Source organism: Chaetura pelagica, unplaced genomic scaffold (assembly GCF_000747805.2).
Source record: "Chaetura pelagica isolate M959 unplaced genomic scaffold, ChaPel_1.0 scaffold1157, whole genome shotgun sequence".
Classification (NCBI taxonomy): domain Eukaryota; kingdom Metazoa; phylum Chordata; class Aves; order Apodiformes; family Apodidae; genus Chaetura; species Chaetura pelagica.
The window spans coordinates 26,038-43,062 of NW_009953930.1; the positions used below are offsets into that span (position 1 = coordinate 26,038).

Sequence of the window (17,025 nt, forward strand, 5' to 3'; positions counted from 1 at the left end):
TCCCTACTCAACTGTCACAATCAAAACAAGTCATATTGCTCTCCTATTTTCTCTCCCTGCAGGAGAGAGGGAGAGAGGAATGAACAAGCATCTGGATGGATGCTTGGCTGCTGGCCAGGGCCAGCCCACTGTGCATACTCACTGATCAGCTGCTACACAGCACAATTCCCAAGAGTGCAGCTACAAACACAGGACTACACTCAGTGCTATTCCCCTACAGTGGCAGTTCAAACGTTTTCTCAGCCTCCAAATAATCCTGAAATCAAAGCCTATTCTGGAGTGCAACAACCCTCTGCTTGCCACATCTGAACAAAACCCCAGTAAGTCCCAGGATTCTGCACCTGCTTCTTCCCACAGCAGTCTTGGGGTACCAGACCCCAAGTGAACCCCACAGCCCTCTTCCAGTTTATTTCCTGAATTTCTAAAGACAGCAGATGTTCAGTGTCACTCCCTAAGCAAGCTCCACAGGATGCATGAAGACAAGTCTCCAGCACAACAATCCACCAGCCAGAGGAGTAATACATTCCAGGTGAGTCATTAGAGGAGCTGTTCCCACTCACCTTCTGCAGCAGCCCAAGGGCAGCAATGGCATCCCGGGAATTCCGAGCCACCACCACAGCCTCCAAGAGGCTGCGCAAGGCTTGAGCTTGAGGATTCATGGCCAGGGTGTGTGGAATGGACTGCAGGTGCTGCTCCAGTTCTGTCATACACTTGTCATAGATCTGGGCTACATCATCTGTAGCCCAAGCCTGCTGCTTAAGAGAAAGTGGGAATGGGTCATTTTTGGTAAGGATTGTACTTGTGAAACTCAAATATTCCTTGGTTCTTCTGCTTCAGAAATTGTAGTGTGCAGCTTTTTGCCTTCTGCAGCACTGAGGTTAGTTCTGCTGGCATTTTAAATACACAAATTAAGCTGTGGAAATAACTAGCAAACAATTCTAGCAGCTCTGAAGACCAAGCATGCACACAAAAACCTGTCTTATCTCAAAATCCACACTTGCCATCTATGATCTTCCCAAAAGTTAACCTAAGATTTGAATAAAATGTTTCACTGCTACTAAAATTACAGTCAGAATTTGCAAATCCTGTCCTAACTTGGGTTAAAAACCCCTAAGACTGGATATAAACTTTATGTTGCCATTAGTCTGACATGAAAACTACTGCATCTTTCAACCACTCCACCCAAGGAATACAAATGCCTTGATGCCTTAGGCTTCTAGCACAGGACACAAATTCTGCATCATCTACCAAGAGGGCTTTGGTACTTCCACAGCTGATTAATTCAGAAATCTCTACCTTCATAGGCTGAGCCAAGAATCCTGTAGGCTGAGTTAAGTCATTGGTAGGCAAGAAGCCCGGGACGTTGCGTGCAAACTCTTCATAAACAGCCAGCTGCTTTGGGTCCACCCCTCCAACCTTTGCAAAGAAAAGGACAGGCATTACCCTCACTGTTCAGCAGTAACAGGTAAAATGCTCAGTGGTCTAGACACCCAGAAGCAGGATTCACTCTGCACCAAGGTCTTATCTCTCCTGCCACAACTTCTAACAGGAGAACTTGGCTCTATAACTGCAATTCATGTTGCCAGAAACAGGAATAAACCAAATCCTGGCTTCACCTGTGTTTGACTGCACAAGAGAAAAGCTCTGCTGAGAGCATATGCTAGGTCTTTAAGGGAGGAAAATATAAAGGAGATAAGACAATGAAACAGACCAGCACCTTTTGGTGAAAGGAACTGCACAGAACAAGGGTCAGGACCTTTGAGAATCCTCAAGGTATTGAGGAAAATGACATTAACACTCAATTGGGAACAACGTATTTTTATGTTCCCATTACTAACCAAGCTAACAGCTAATAGACAAGACTAACAATAGAGAGGATTGCTCAGCTGAAGCTGTGCCATCCACTTGCCACTATCAGGAGGGGGAGAAAAGCAGCATCAGGACAGAGCTCGGGGAATATCCTCACCTTTAACCGGATCTGCTCGGGCATCCGCTCAGCCTGGTAGGTCAGCACCACCGGGTCACAGTACCGACGACCCTCCTGTCGAGCATGTTTCCTGAGCTCAAATTCCTGTGGAAAACAACCCCAAACACCACGTGGAATTGCAGAACACTGGATGTGGATGAGCACAGACAATAGTTTTCATAGAGAGCAGTCCCATACTCACAGTGGCCAGCCTCTTGTCCATCTCAGGGCCTGCCTTCTCCACAGCTGTCTTCTGGATGAAGCAGCAGGCCAGTTCACAGTTATCCTGGGCTAACTGGGCTGCTGCCTGCTCCATCATGTCCCTCTGCTGTGGGGAGGCTGCCTATTGAAAACCACAATCATCAGCCAAGCCTTGAAATCTGCACCACTGCCTTCCACACAACACCAGCAAGAAAAAGGAATGCTCTTAGGAATGCACTCTTTGCATGGAATATACCAGGAGAAACTGAATTTTGAATAGCTTTAAATAAAACATGCAGGCAAGATGACAGTAAAGGCTTCAACAAGGAACAAAACAGCAGGAGGTTCTCCTTCTGCACCAAATCTCCAGGGCATAGGAATAAAGCTCTGCTTCAGTCTCCTGCACATACACAGGGAGAGCCAGCCTGACATATAGCCTAAAAGTCTCCCCACTTCCTAGGTTGTCATCAGAAGACATAAAGGTGCAAGACCAAATGCAAACAGCTTTTCTCAGAGGGTTTCCTTCTGATATATACTCTTTTTCTGCTTTAAGAGAACCCTTAGATGGACTTATTTTCCAGGGTGCAAAGCAGCAACTCCCACTGGAAATGTAATGCACATATAAAGGTCAACAGTCCAAGCTACTGGCATTTCCCTGTTCATTAAGATCTACACATTTCATTAATTCCTGAAAACCACAGTGCTTATTTCAAACCCACTTCATGCAATAAGACAGATGATCATTTTTGATGTCTTGTGGAGCACCTTCCTTCTGCAAAACAATGTTCTTATAATTACCCCTGTCTACTCCCATCCTTGTGTTTAAGATGGATGTCTAGCAATGTCTGGATCTTTCCATGATCCTTAGGTCCTTGAATCATAAAATTATAGAATCAGTTAGGTTGGAAAAGACCTTTAAAGATCATCAAGTCCAACCTTTTGTCTGTTGCTGACACTGATGACAAGCACAGCAAGTTTTCTGGGTAGCAGCTGCTGTTCTGGCCAGCAGTTCAGGACCTGTGGTGTGTTCCTTTTAGCCAAGAAGAGGAGGGTAACACTGCAGCTCCAATTTTGCTCCTGGAGAGCTGAAAACATACTTGAGAAAACCCAATAACTTAACAAGCTGTGCAGAAAAAATCTTAACTATGTATCTGGTAACAGCAGAAGTAAAATCTCTCTGAAACACACACGCTTGCTGAGACAATCTGAGACATCACCAGAAACAACCGAGTGCTCTCGCCCTCCAGCTTTTCTACCTCAAAAACCAGAAGGAAGATGCAAGCCCTCTGGGATGTGATCAAACGGGAAAGGACATCAGCACAACATAAAAAGATAGTCAGGAAGTTTGTGCACAATGCAGTAAGATCACAGGCTTGAGACTGTTTGACTTGAGTCATTTCAGCACAGGTTTCTTTTCCACTGTAACCGGTTACAGTGGAACTCCTGTCACAGGAGTCATGATACTTGTCCACTAAATTCATCTCCACACCAGTTAAGCCATGTGATTAAACAACAAGTCTACAGTGTGGACAACTGATTTGCTGCTGCTGGATGTCCCCAGACCTACAAGCTGGCAAGAAGCTTCAGAGGATACAACTCTTACCCTCAGCGCAGTAGCAAAACTAGTCTTCAAGTTGGTAGCTATGCTCATTAGCAAAGGTTCCCTGCAGGTGATCATGGCCATCCCAGCAGTCAGGTTCCTCATCATGTGGTGTGCAGCCATCCGCATCCGTGACTCCTCAGAATCCAGGGCAAAGTCCTTCCTGACTATCTGCTCACACGTAGTCATGGCAATCTTGATGGATCGATCCACCACGGGATGGACGAGCTCCTGCACCGCCCGCTCTATCGCCTGCCGCACGCACTGCTTCAGCTGGGGGTGGGCTTGGAACAGGGGGATCTGCAAGAGGAGCAGGGAAATGCAGTGGGAATCAAGTCAATCCCACCTCAACATTCTTATCTTCACAACAATTCCAAGCTTGCTGCCACAGCTTGGCTACAGTGTGGTGCTCCTGTGCACCACAGGCAGCTGTGACAGTGTCTGGTTGATGATTCTGAAACTGGGAGATCTGACCATTTTTGCAGCTAAACACAATGCAAAGGTACTTAAGGAGCACAGAAACTCCTTTTAAGCTTCAATTCCTGATAGCAACTATCCCAACTGACACTGACTGCCAGAAATAAATTGGATACTTAATTTAAATATAATGGAAATATGTATTTCGTGTAAATATAACTACTGACCACCCCTAAAGTTCTCCATTTGACTACTTGTTAGGACTCACCCTCCCCAATACTTTTGGGAAGTGATTCTCCAGTAACTTCAAGCTTAGAAAATGCTGCTCCACCAAGTGAGATGTGTGGCAATGTCAGTGGTAAGAGTTCTTTCAGGAAACCAAATCAGCTGCCAAACTTACCGTGGGGTTTAAAGTGATGTGTGGAGCCAAGCCTCCCAAAGAGTAGACGTTGATGTCATGGTAACTGTACTGGGGCTGTGGAGGAACTGTGGCTGTACAGGTGGTGTTGGTAGCTGCAGTTGTAGAAGCAGCTAGAGAACACAAGAATACTCAGATTAAACCATTACTGGAAAGCAAGAGCTTAGAATGGAAGGATAAAGTTCTCTATGAAACCAGCAAGTGAACAAGTTTGATCATGAAACAATGGATTCAAAGTCGAGCATAGGAAGCTCCACCTCAACATGAGGAAGGACTTTCCTGTGAGGGTGACAGAGCCCTGGGACAGGCTGCCCAGAGAGGTGGTGGAGTCTCCTTCTCTGGAGACCTGTCTGGATGCCTGAGTGTTCTGTCCTAATTGTGCTGGGTTTTTTTGGTCCTGCTTTGGCAGAGGGGTTGGATTTGATGATCTTTGGGGGTCCCTTCCAACCCCTGATATTCTCTAATTCTGTGAAACCTCCTAAGTTTATCAGTTTTTATTCTATTTTCCCAACGATTAGCACCAAAGCAGCTGTAGCACATGTTAACAGAGCTGTTAGCAATCACACAACTTATTTAACAGAGCTAACAGAGTTAACAGAGTTAACAGAGCTGTTAGCAATCACACAACTTAGCCCCTGATGTTTTGCTCATGGATCCATCTTGTTCACTCCCAAGGAGCAGCTACACACAGCACATGCAGAATGAACCCCCAGGATGCTCCCATTCCCTTCCCATCTCCAAACTGCACATCTACTTCTATTACAAATCTATCCAAGTGCTCCACAGATTTTTCTTCACAATAGCATCATTTGTGGTTGAGTCACCATCCCTGGATGTGTTTAACAGTCTACAGGATATATTTATAAGTCTAGATGTGGTGCTTGGGGATCCTGTTTAGCAGTGAACATGGTACACTAAGGTTAAAGGTTGGACTTGATGATCTTAAAGGCCTTTTTCAACTCAATTCTGATTCTGTAATTCTATAATCTATTTCATCTAAATTTCTGTATTGTGGTTCTGGATTCTACAGAAGATGTACTTACTAGTTGTTGTGATGGGTGGTAGCTCTTCTGGCTGCTTCACATCCTTCTTGGGAGCAGAGAGCTGCTCATCCAGATTCTTCAGGCGATCCTTATCTTTCAGGAGACTTCCAGGTTTCAGCTCATTGATGTCTAGTGCAAGATTCTTGCAGAGCACCTCAATCTCAAACTTCAGATTCAACTGCACAACAATTCTAGTTTAGGTTATGCCACAAGGAAGACACCCCAAACATTTACAGGGCCACTTGATTCCCAAGCTTCCCATTCCAACCCCACACCTTTCAGAGACTTTAATAGTGAGGATTAGACAAAACATCTCCCATGCTGACCTCACAGGAGTAGAGTTTCACCCAAGTTCTACCAAATTAAGCCATGCCAATTCTCCCCACCCTAAAGGAGAAGTGAAATTTGGTCCTTCACAACCTCCTCTTTAACTGCCATGTCATGACAACCTCATACTCAATAGGTATAGGAAAGAGAAACAGAAGTTTACTTTTAGATCATGTTCTTGATGTAGCTCAGCTAAAACATTCATAATGGCCATTGTCCATGGGTTTGGAGGCCTGAAGACCTACAAGAGAAAAAGGAGGGCAGCATTACACAAGCTTTCTGAATCATTTGGATAACTTATGACTGGAAGTTTGTGGAACATGAGCAGTCATGTGGGCATACAGCTATGGAAGGGTTTGCACAGCTGCAATCTGGGTTGAAGTTAGTATTCTGTTTGACTGGAACCAGCTGAGGAAGCTAGTTGAACATTAAACTGGAAACACAATGACTTGGTCCTTCTGAGAGATCAGTTCCATGCCAAGTGGAACTGCCAAGAGTTGATCAGGGTCATAGGGAGGCAGGGGGATTAATAAATACATAAATACAATAATGAATAGGTCCTAGAACCTCTTCAGTGGACCCTTCCAGTTCTGAAGAGAGTTCTGTTCAGGGACACCACAGGACCATTCCAAACTCCTTTAAGCCCTTACATCTCTTTTTCTCTCCATGCATTTCAATGTTTTCAACTTCATAAAAACTAATTACTTTCTGGGCTACTTATTTTGCCACCTGAGCAGGAACTGGCAGCATCAAGTCACTTACCACACTCCTGACACTGGACTCCAAGACTTTGGCAACAAATGGCACCACATAAAGCAACTCCTGCTGTCCCTTCACATAGGCTTCCAGTAGCAGTGATTTTACATCCAAATCCTGAAAAATACCATCAACAATTGAAAATGGGAAAAGGATGGAAAAAAGCAAGCACACTGGAGGAATTCCACCTACCACCTATTTCCTACAGGACATCTTGGCAAGATTTGAGTCCAGACAGTCCATGAATTTTACTGACTGCTAAGCAGCAGTTGCTTATTGCAAAAATAGTCACAGACATTTTTATAGGGGATTAATTAATTTTGGCAAATGGGAGGGACCAGCCCTCAGGATGCTGGAATAGGTGTTGAAACCCCATTGTAACCCCTTGAACAAAGTCTCATTTGCATCCCAAAAGGCCTGCCTGAGAGGATGGAGACAACTGCTGATGGCTGCATATGGCCTGTGGCCTGCAGGTCCAGCCACTGAGATAAGGACAAGGATGGATAAGGACAATGATGGAGGGGCAGAGGGGGTAGGCCTCCCCCAGCTGCTCAGTCTCTGACTCCATCCCACTTGCTCACCCTTGCAAAACAAGGAAATGAGGCCTGTAAAACAGGGGCTGCAGTGGTGGGCTTGGGCAGCCTCACTGACACCAGCTCTGCCCAAAGCTGCAGCCAGGACTGGGGGGTTTCTAATTCTCTCTCTCCAAGCTTTTCTTCTCCTGCTCTCTCTTCCTTCCTAAACTCATTCAGTCCTAACCATGATGTTTTTCTCAGGTTGTGCAGCTTAAACATACACGTGCTGTGCTCTTGTGATCCAAATGTCAGCCTTTATGATCGTGCAGCCTGAGATAATAATTGAAGTATCCCAATTCCTTCTAGAGTTTTGATTAAACCTAATTCAAATACAGGCCCTGAGGGTAATTTCACCTTCATCTGATCAAGGAGGGTTGAGCGTTTCCTCGGACTGTGACATTTTAACCCCTCTGGGCCAGGTCTGGGACACAGGTTGGATCCAGCTGCACCTGGGCTCCTCTCAGAAGGAGTTTAGAAAGCAAGGGGTCCAGTCTGAATCTCCCTGGGTTGCCCCATCTGGGTCATGACAGCAAGAACTACTAACTTTTCTGATATAAAAATATTCAGAAGTCTTAAATGACCAACTCTGGATTAGTAATTCGGACTTAGCACACCAAAAAAAAAAAAAAAAAAGAGGCACCAGGAAGGTAGTAAAATTTCCCAGCTAGTCTGTGCTACTGGATAACAGCATCCCAACTCATGGCAAACAAATCTGTGAAGGCAGAATCTTACCGTGTGCAAGATGGGCTTATTTTTAGCCAGGGTGATCATTCCCAGCCAGTGACCAAGGTTCTTTAACAAGGAGCGGTCTGAGAAGTTGGCTGCAGCTTTATCTGATGTCAGTAGCACCTAATGAAAAGAACAACAGCAACTTGAGCAACAACTGATAATCAGAAGATAATATCAGCCTCAAAAGCAAATCCAACAACTGATCTAAGATGTAAAGTTTAAGAGCTTTAAGTTCTGAGCTTCAGTCACATGACAGAGATACTAAAGAGCTGGGTTCAAAATCTGTCCTGTGATGGTATCAAAATTCCTTTCCTTTAGGAGGACCAAGAAGGGGATCACACATTTCCAGGCCTTACCATTTACTCTGTCAAGACTGTTAGGACAACTCAGTCAGTTCACAAGTTAACTTGTGAAGGCAATGCTTCCTCTCCAGGCTTCATTCCAGACCTGAAGGCAACCCTTTGCACTTCCTGAGAAACCATTTACATTTCAAGACTGGACTCCTGTCAACCCTTCTGCTGTTAGTTCTGTTCCTTAGCTTCAGAGGAGCATCAGCTGCACAGAGCAAAGCCAGCCATGCTCTGAAGAGCCAGGAGATTCTTTTGCACTACAGCGTAACCCGGGGTGGTCAGGAAGTGCCACCAACAGGTTTAAAAATAGTGCTTGCTTGTCAAACTTCTTTCACCCACTCATCTCTTCTCATCTGCTGCTTCTCCCTCCTCCCCTTCACATCCCTCTTAGCCGTCTAGTCAATTCTGGTTGTTACACCCTCACTTCCTAAACCCTCCCCTTCCTTCTTTGATCAGAACAGCAGAGGATGGTTTTCTCATCTTTATACTTTTCCCACACAAAATAACTAGACCATACACTATTTTCCCCTAGGTTATAACTTCCAAACATCACACAAATTGAAAGTCCACCCACATAACTGAATTCAAATGCAGATCTGCCCCCCCATTCAATCAGAATTAAATCTTTGGTACATTCATCACTGAAAACAGAAGTATCCAGAGGTAACCTACTAGTTGAATTGTAAGTTAACATGCAGATTTTTGAATGATAATCCATATTTGAAGATCAGCAACATAATCAACCTGAGAACAACACACTTAAATCTTTCAATCTACCTAAATATTAGAAAACTTGTGCTTCTCACCTTGATATTTCTGTAGGTTTCATTCAGAACCATTTTATTAAACTCAGGGTTCTTTAGTGTGTCAAGGAAGTTTGAGTATAAGCTGTGAAAATTGGGCTCAATACTGACTCTCTTCATCACAAGATACTGTGATACCCAGGGCATGAACTCTTCTTTCACTGTTTCCTTCAACTCTTCAACCTGTCTCCACACCAGAGGAAAAAAAACACACCACAGAAGATGTGAGAAGATGGACACAGACTTTTGGGGTCAGCTCTGATCCCACACTCAGTCAATTGCCACCAAGGTTCATTTAAAAAAAAAAACCACACAAAACAACAACAAAAGCAAAGCTTTGAAGTCAGTTTCTTGTTCTCCAAAGGATTTGATCAACTCCTAAGGAATTAATCATAAACTTGAGTGAGTTAGAAGAGTTCACCTCTCCCCCATTTCTCAGATTTTTACCAGATTAACTGCAAAATTTATCTCAGGATCTTATGGTAAAGCTGCCTGGCCACAAGAGAGACAGCAGAGGTGGCAGGAGTGCTGCAGATCTGCCAGTTCAGAAAAAAATTCCCTGAATTTCATCTTAAATACAGAACAGGCCATCAGCTTAACCCTACACTATTAAATGGTACCCAGCCCAGTTATGATGTGAACATTTGTTCCAACTTGTATTCATTTTTTTCCCCCAGAAACTTGCACTTACATTTTTCAGTGCTTTCAAGTGACTAAAACATCAGGGAGGACTACCCAGCAGTTATTTCAGGCATCTACTAGAAGTACTTCTTTGAAAACAAGCATTACTGACCTATAATGCTTTAGCACAGAGGATGTGGCTACAGGGAAACAAGGAAACTTACAGGAGAAAGCAGGATCAAGAGCTGGCTTTCACCTGCCTCTCCTTTCCCTGAAAAACTGATTCTCTAAAGAGCTTTAAGTACCATGTGTTGAAAACTATTCCTTCCAAGTGTGTTCCCCAACAATTTTTTTGCAGGTTGGAATTTCTGCAGCAACATCATCACCCACCACATTAGGACTCTGGATTTCCAGCAATAACAATAATAAATGAAGAATTTTTCCTAGTCCTCTTCCATACTTGCCTTCTGGGTCATATTTGACTGAGACAGATTATTGAAGATGAAAGCAATTTTTTCCTGGACATTCTCTGGAGGTTCCACAATTCTCTCAGTTTGGTCTGTGGCTACTAACAGGGTGTCAATGTTGGTGGTATTTATGGAAGGCTGGAGGGAAAGCAAGAAATTAAGAACAATCAATACCCAGAAGTGACATCAAAAGAAACTTGCTCTGCTCTGTCAACTGGAAAAAGACTTGAGCTTTGTCAGGTGACATCTACTGCCTCAGATTAATTTCCAGCAGCACTCCAGTGAAGCCCAGTGATTTTAGAACTCTACAGATGATTAGTACTCAGCAGAAGAATGCTACAAAAATCCTCTAGCATTCACATTCATACATAGTGGGTGTCACTGCAGTGGGACTCACTGGGTGCACACATGGACAGCCTGGAGAAAGTCACAGCTTGGCCCAGCCCCCAGGAGCACTTTGGTGCTGAGCTGAGAAGGAGAAACCCCAGAGGTTGGTTTCTGAGAAAGCAGAATGTGACCTTTGTCCCTAGAGCTGCAGGGCTGAAACCAAGGGCTGTAGCCCCTGGAATGCTGCAGTTAAGGTGGAAGGAGACAAGAGTTTCAAATGGCAAGCTTGAGTTTAAACTGAGCAATATAAACACCTCAAAACAACAGCTATCTACATGACAACCAGGTGTGGAAGACATGAACAGCTACACTACAAACTGTTCCCCACAATTTATCCACACATTTGGCTTTCATCTACTTTAATTTGAGGAGCTTCTTTTGAGAACTACAGAAAAACAATAGCAGGAAGACAGCCTTGGCCCATCAGGTACCCCAGAGTAACACATCCTCAGAGTACAGGTGGGGTGCCCCAACACTGCCTGTGGAACAGCCAACTCCATCCATCTGGATTAACTCTTGACTAGTAGCTCAGAGATGTGTTTACAAAAATGACTAAGGATCTCACAAACCCAAGGCCAGGACAAATGGGATTCAGTGTGCAGGAAATGTTCTCAAGCCCAAAGAATAATTGCAGTGCCAGCTATTTCTAGAGCCCTGTTGCAAGTCATTAACAGGAACACTGGTTCTGTAATTGTCTTGCTAATTAAAATCTCAAACACATTTCTACTTGATACCACAGTAACTCTGTAGTCTCATGAGCAAAAATGCACCCTCCCTAGGACCACTGGGTGTGTTTGAAAAGGTTACATGGTGTAGGCAAAAAAACCCATGGACCATAGTTGGAAAACTAGCAGAAGAGAAATTAAATCAGACTTCATGTCCATCTACACAATCCAGAGCAGCAACTGAGCTCCTCTGCTCCTGCAAGAAGGGCACTGCAGGGACACAACACTCACCGGCACGTCTTTCTTGAAGCTGACTCCAGTTGGTCGGGTGATTGTGATGGTTTTTGCAACAGTGGTGGTGGTTGAGGTGGTGACTATAGTGCTGACTTGGCCAGCAAGAGGAGCTTTTGCTGGGACTTGGGCCTGGGCCTGAGCCTGGGCAAGTGCAATACTTCCAGGGGTGGTGATTGAACCCTGCATCTTCACAGGAGGATCTCGGGATTGCTGTCCATATTCTATGTACTAGGACAGGGGAAACAAGCAGATACAGTTCACACACTGCAGAACTATGGGCTGAGTATCAGCATGAGCAGAATAAAGGTTTCCCAACAATCTTTAAAATATTTAACACTAAGGGAATCTACAAACTACAATTCTATACCCATATAAAGCAAATCTTGTCATTGTTTTCTTTCTTTCTTACCAGGGAGGAGCTCCAAGCTCTACCTCTGACCTCAACAGGTTGATGCCAAGTGTCAACAGACTTGACATCCTTACAATTTCACAGAGTCCTACCCAAAAACCCCATCCCTGCAGGGCTGGGGTAGCAGCACAAAAACACAAGAGGGGAAAGAACCTAACAGAAATGTGTAAGCAACAAAAATATATCCACAAAGCAGGTAAGAAGTCTCCCCCAAGGACTCCCACAACTACACAGAAAATTCTAAAGTTCACAATTAATAAGCAAAAACTGAAATAGCCAACTTTAGGATTTTTACATTCTCTAAAGTAGCTCCAAAGTAGAAAATGTGTCTTCCCCACTGAAATACATTTACCCAGAGACTGGTAACAACACAGTTATTTAAAGGATGCAGTGTGAAACCTGCTTGTGAAGCTGCTGCTGGACTTTGCAGCTTTGGGTAGATGGCTCCTCTGCCTTCATGTCAGAGCTGAACATCATTCCTTAGTTACATTATGCTCAAGCTCTGCCACTGGGATTAGCTGCTCTGTATTTCTACCAATGGAAGCACCTCTGAGGCAGACACCCTGTGATCAGCACTGCTTTTACTCCTTGGCCCACAGGGCATTTCCGCTGCTCTCATCACACCTTCAGGAATGACATTTTTCTCACCTTCATCTGGATTTTGCAGGTCTGAGTGTGAAAGTGTATCAACCCAGCTGAATGCCCTCTATTTTAGAAGACCTCCCAGTCCTTAAGGGACTGGAATAGGAACCCACAGAAGCACCTTCAAACCCCTGTGCATGGCCATGAGCCCTGGTGGGTCTCACAGTTATACCCAGGCATCTATTTCAACCTAAGCAACCCAAGCAGATTCATGGAAACAGAAGAGGTACAAAATCACCACCTTCAGCTGCCCACCCTGTGGCAAAACCTTTTAAAAAGTACTTGATATACACTGTCTGCAACTGTGACAAGTGAGACTATTTTTTTCAAAGGAAAACAGGAATTTGCTCAAAAGAATTTAAAACCATAGCAAGCCAGTGTGCTAAGAGGAACAGACTCACCTCCTGCAAATGATGTGGGAACTGTATAAAGTGACTAATAGAAGCCAAGTGCTGACAATACTGGGGATAGTCCTTCAATCTGTCAGACAAAATACACATTAGTCAGAAGCATAAGCTTCTCAGTATCACAGAGAAATCCAAATATAACACTGGAGTGTCATTCCCACCCTTGATCACAGAATCACTTCAGGACTCCTTCCAGCAGCTGTGCTACAAACAAAGCATTTTCTACAAAGCACTTTCTGTTGCAAAACCCATTTGAAATGAATTCATTTAACAGCAAAACACTGGGTTTATTCACAGCAACTCACCTGATCCTACATTTCTATACTTCTGACAGAGCACACAACTGCATGTCTTTTCCATGTTTGCAATATCATTACTGGGCAAGTAGTTTGCAGTCTGGCTCAGTGCATTTTAAAACAGCATGTCAGAATGTCCCTCATCCCAAGACAGAAGCTTCACCTATGCACCCCAATTATTGCAGCTTTACTTAGGAATACTGGACATTTACTACTTGGAGCAAAATCTTTAGGTCCTGCCTAAAATGGTTCTTAAAAGAAGGACTAAGAAGATGGTTAAGGTTCAACTCAGCCTAAAATGTTAATTCATTCCGTTCAAGTAAATCTACAACGCAATATCCACCTTTCAATGCTGCAAGCAACAGGTTTTATCACAACCCTTCCTGCTAGAGCAGCCTGCCTTGAGAGCTTCCTCTACCAGCAATCCATGCAAAGCTTTGAGAAAGAATTTTTGGAGATATTTTTTGTCCTGCTTGTGATTTCTGTGTAAAACTGAAGCCCTAGAGCTCAGTCTGTCAGTAGCAAACAGTGCAAATAGAACACCACGAGACTGCAGCTATAAAGTGTTATTACTTTCACCTCATCTCTCACAAGCTGATAACTAACTCATCACTTCCCTGGTCTATTTGTATAAACAAAGTCTAAGTAGTTTTGGCATCTCAGTTTGTCCCACATTTATAATTAATGTTTTGATTTGCTTTTAAAAGGAAAACAGGACAAGAGGACACAGGCTTGAGTGGAGCCAGGGGAAGTTTAGATCAGATATAAGAAGATTCTTCCCTGAAAGGGTCATTAAACCCAGGCCCAAGCTGCCCAGGGAGATGGTGAAATCTCCATCCTGGAGGGGTTTCAAAGCTGTGAAGATGTGGTGCTGAGGGACATGGGTTAGCTCTGGACTTGGCAGAGTTAATGGCTGGCACAGCTGGGCTATAACTGGCACAGCTGGGCTATGGCTGGACTGGATGACCTCGAAGGTCTTTTCCAACCAGAACAATTCTGTGAAGTTACCCACTTTGCTTCAGCTCAGCACCTCTCTAAAGTCACCCTGAAGTTGAGACAGAAACACTTCTAACACCTACAAGCAATCCTGTACCACACAATTAGAGCAGCTTCAAGGTTAACAAGCCATGTTCAAAGTCCTACCAAAACACACACACTCACCTATTTTTAAATCTATCTAGTGCAGCAATACCAAAATAGTACATTTTGGATGCAAAAGGCTTTCGTAAGGCTTCAAGAACATAGCGTAGGGCCAGGCCCAGTGCCATGTAAGTGACCAGTCCTTTCTCTATGATCCCACCAAAGAGGCAGGCTGTGATGTGCAGCTCCTTGTCCGGGTACTGCGGGAAGAAGCGATATTCCTCAAACAGGTTCCTCAACATGCAGTTGAACACCTCCCGTTCCCGCTTGATGTTGGAGTCCTTAAACCTCTGCAGCATTTCCAAAACCTGCAGAGAAATTGGGAAATGGTCACCAAAGTGATTTTGCTTCATGGTTCAGGCCCTTCTGCATCTTCAGGATGCACCTGAGGTAAATCATACAAGTTAAGACTGAGCAAGAACTGCCTGCAAGACACATCACTGCAAGGACCTTCACCTTCCTCCTCTGTCTCTTCACACAGAACTTGGCCCTTCTTGCTCCATTGCTTAAAAATTAGTAAAATGAGAAAATCAATGTTTGGTGTCTTCCATAATTTATCACCACACAAATATATGAAAGGGAATTTGAAGTACTTCAAAGAGCATCAGGCTGATAATTACCCTCACAGAGACTCACCAAAATAATTCTTGAAGCACAGAAGTTAGAACTTAGGACACCCTTATTTAAAAGTTGCAGCCTTTTTAGATACTTTAAAAACAAATGTATTCAAGAGGAGTGTAAGGTAGACAGACTGTGCCCACTTTAGCACTTGTTTTGAATACACACACCTCTGTTCCACACCAAACTCTTCCCACCTGGCAGCATTTTAGGGGTGTTAATTAGACATCTGAAATCTTTAGTGCACAGAAGTCAAAGCTGAATGCAAGTTTACATAACCTTAAGGCAGGATGCTTCCAATTCTCTTCATTAACAACAAAATGCAATGCTGCAAGCATCCACCACCAGCCCTTTTTATTTTCCACTAATACATGGAGGAAGAATTGTTATCAACTTCAAAGCAAGACTTTGGCAGGTGATGCAGCTGCTGCAGAAGGGAACTCACCTCATCTACAGACATGGTGGGATGTGGTGGATGGTTGTAGATCCTCTGGAAGTAGCTGTTTGCCTCATCATCAATTTCTTTGCTAAAGTGCTGGTTAGCCTCTGGCCACACCTGAGATAAGTCAGCTGTTAAAGAAGGGAAGAAGTGTCATGCAGAGACCAACTTTAGGCAGTCAGAATGTCTACTCCTCTTCCACCAATCTGTGAAGAACCTGCTAGTTCTTCTGAAAAGCAGGTCGTTTAACCTTTCTAGTAGACAGGAACTGTTCTTTAGAAATCTCTTTTCAATATATTTATGCAAAAAGAACTGAATCCTAAGACAGAATGAACCTCACCCTGTTCCATTCCTAGCACCCCCTGCACTCCAAGCTAACCTCAGCTGACACCTGAGCTAAGTGCAAACCAGCCTGGGATGAAGCATGCTACACAACACTAACATGCAGACAAACTTGCACACAAGCTTTCAGGCCAGCCACTGAGCTTCACACAAGTTCATACTGAATGCTCAAAGTCCCAAAATAGAAACCCATGGTCACTACAGCCACCTCCATCTGCAGAGACTGGTAATATGGCTTTTATGGAGGAGACAGGAGGCTGAGATAGGTAATAACGGCCATGTGGAAGGTCTAGACAATAGCCATGCTTCCTAAAGACAATGTTTCATTGCTTAAACATTTCACTGTGAGCACATTTCAGAGTGTAAATGAGTCAAGGATAATGGCTCAGTGTTAGGGACAAGATAATTCCTTCCCAAAACCACCTTCCCACCAAGTTGTGTTAGTTTTATTTCTTTCCACTGCTGCAGTCTAATTCACTGCTTCACCTATGAAGTTCTTTGCTGCAACAGGACCTCACCCAGGCAGCTGTAACCTTGCTACAAAGAAACTAGAAAACAAAAAAACTAGAAACCACCCTCTTACCAGATTTATACACTTCTCTAAAGAGCAGGACAACACTTTTGTTCAAAACTCATCACGACAAAAAAGGACACAGAAACACACTGTTCATGCAAATCCCTCACAATGCGTTTTTATATTAACAGCTTTTTTTAATCCCCACTTGGCAAGCTTTTAGTGTAGAAGTTTAGAAGCACCTTTTTTAGATTAATGGTACAATAAAAAGAGTCCCACTTCTGAGGTATCACCACCAAGTGACACAAGGCTCCCCTGAGGGAAATGCAGATAAACTGCAGAGCACAGTCACACATCACAGCCACAGACAACACTACCACTTACAAGGTTTCATCTTACTCTGCTGGAATGTAGGCTGGTTCAGTCCAGATGTGCTCAGCTTCCTTTGCACGAAGGGGTCATTGTTCACTGCAGGAAGGCCTAGAGCTCCAGTTCCTATGCCAGTCAGGCCACCCGTAGTAAGACCACCTACTGAGAAGGAAACCTGTAGTAAGACCACTTACTGAGAAGGAAATAACTGGTCATCTCCCTTGCATACT

The 17,025-nt window shown here is 44.0% G+C and overlaps 1 protein-coding gene across 3 annotated transcripts in view; it reads right to left on the bottom strand.

Moving 5' to 3' along the window:
- Nucleotides 1-17,025, bottom strand: part of CNOT1 (CCR4-NOT transcription complex, subunit 1) — a 56,174-nt gene that overhangs the window by 14,491 nt on the left and 24,658 nt on the right. The window contains exons 18-34 of one of the 3 annotated variants that reach the window (XM_010001683.1): nucleotides 16,811-16,957; nucleotides 15,577-15,701; nucleotides 14,535-14,821; nucleotides 13,072-13,150; nucleotides 11,617-11,847; nucleotides 10,271-10,411; nucleotides 9,189-9,368; nucleotides 8,036-8,152; nucleotides 6,735-6,845; nucleotides 6,136-6,213; nucleotides 5,646-5,823; nucleotides 4,585-4,715; nucleotides 3,771-4,067; nucleotides 2,169-2,309; nucleotides 1,967-2,071; nucleotides 1,297-1,416; nucleotides 561-752 (exon numbers count right to left, since the gene is read on the bottom strand). In XM_010001683.1, coding sequence (XP_009999985.1) covers nucleotides 561-752; nucleotides 1,297-1,416; nucleotides 1,967-2,071; nucleotides 2,169-2,309; nucleotides 3,771-4,067; nucleotides 4,585-4,715; nucleotides 5,646-5,823; nucleotides 6,136-6,213; nucleotides 6,735-6,845; nucleotides 8,036-8,152; nucleotides 9,189-9,368; nucleotides 10,271-10,411; nucleotides 11,617-11,847; nucleotides 13,072-13,150; nucleotides 14,535-14,821; nucleotides 15,577-15,701; nucleotides 16,811-16,957 — 2,660 coding nt within the window. Of the gene's footprint in view, nucleotides 1-560; nucleotides 756-1,296; nucleotides 1,417-1,966; nucleotides 2,072-2,168; nucleotides 2,310-3,770; nucleotides 4,068-4,584; nucleotides 4,716-5,645; nucleotides 5,824-6,135; nucleotides 6,214-6,734; nucleotides 6,846-8,035; nucleotides 8,153-9,188; nucleotides 9,369-10,270; nucleotides 10,412-11,616; nucleotides 11,848-13,071; nucleotides 13,151-14,534; nucleotides 14,822-15,576; nucleotides 15,702-16,810; nucleotides 16,958-17,025 lie in introns of all 3 variants that reach the window. The other 2 variants (XM_010001684.1, XM_010001682.1) reach the window with 2 other exon arrangements.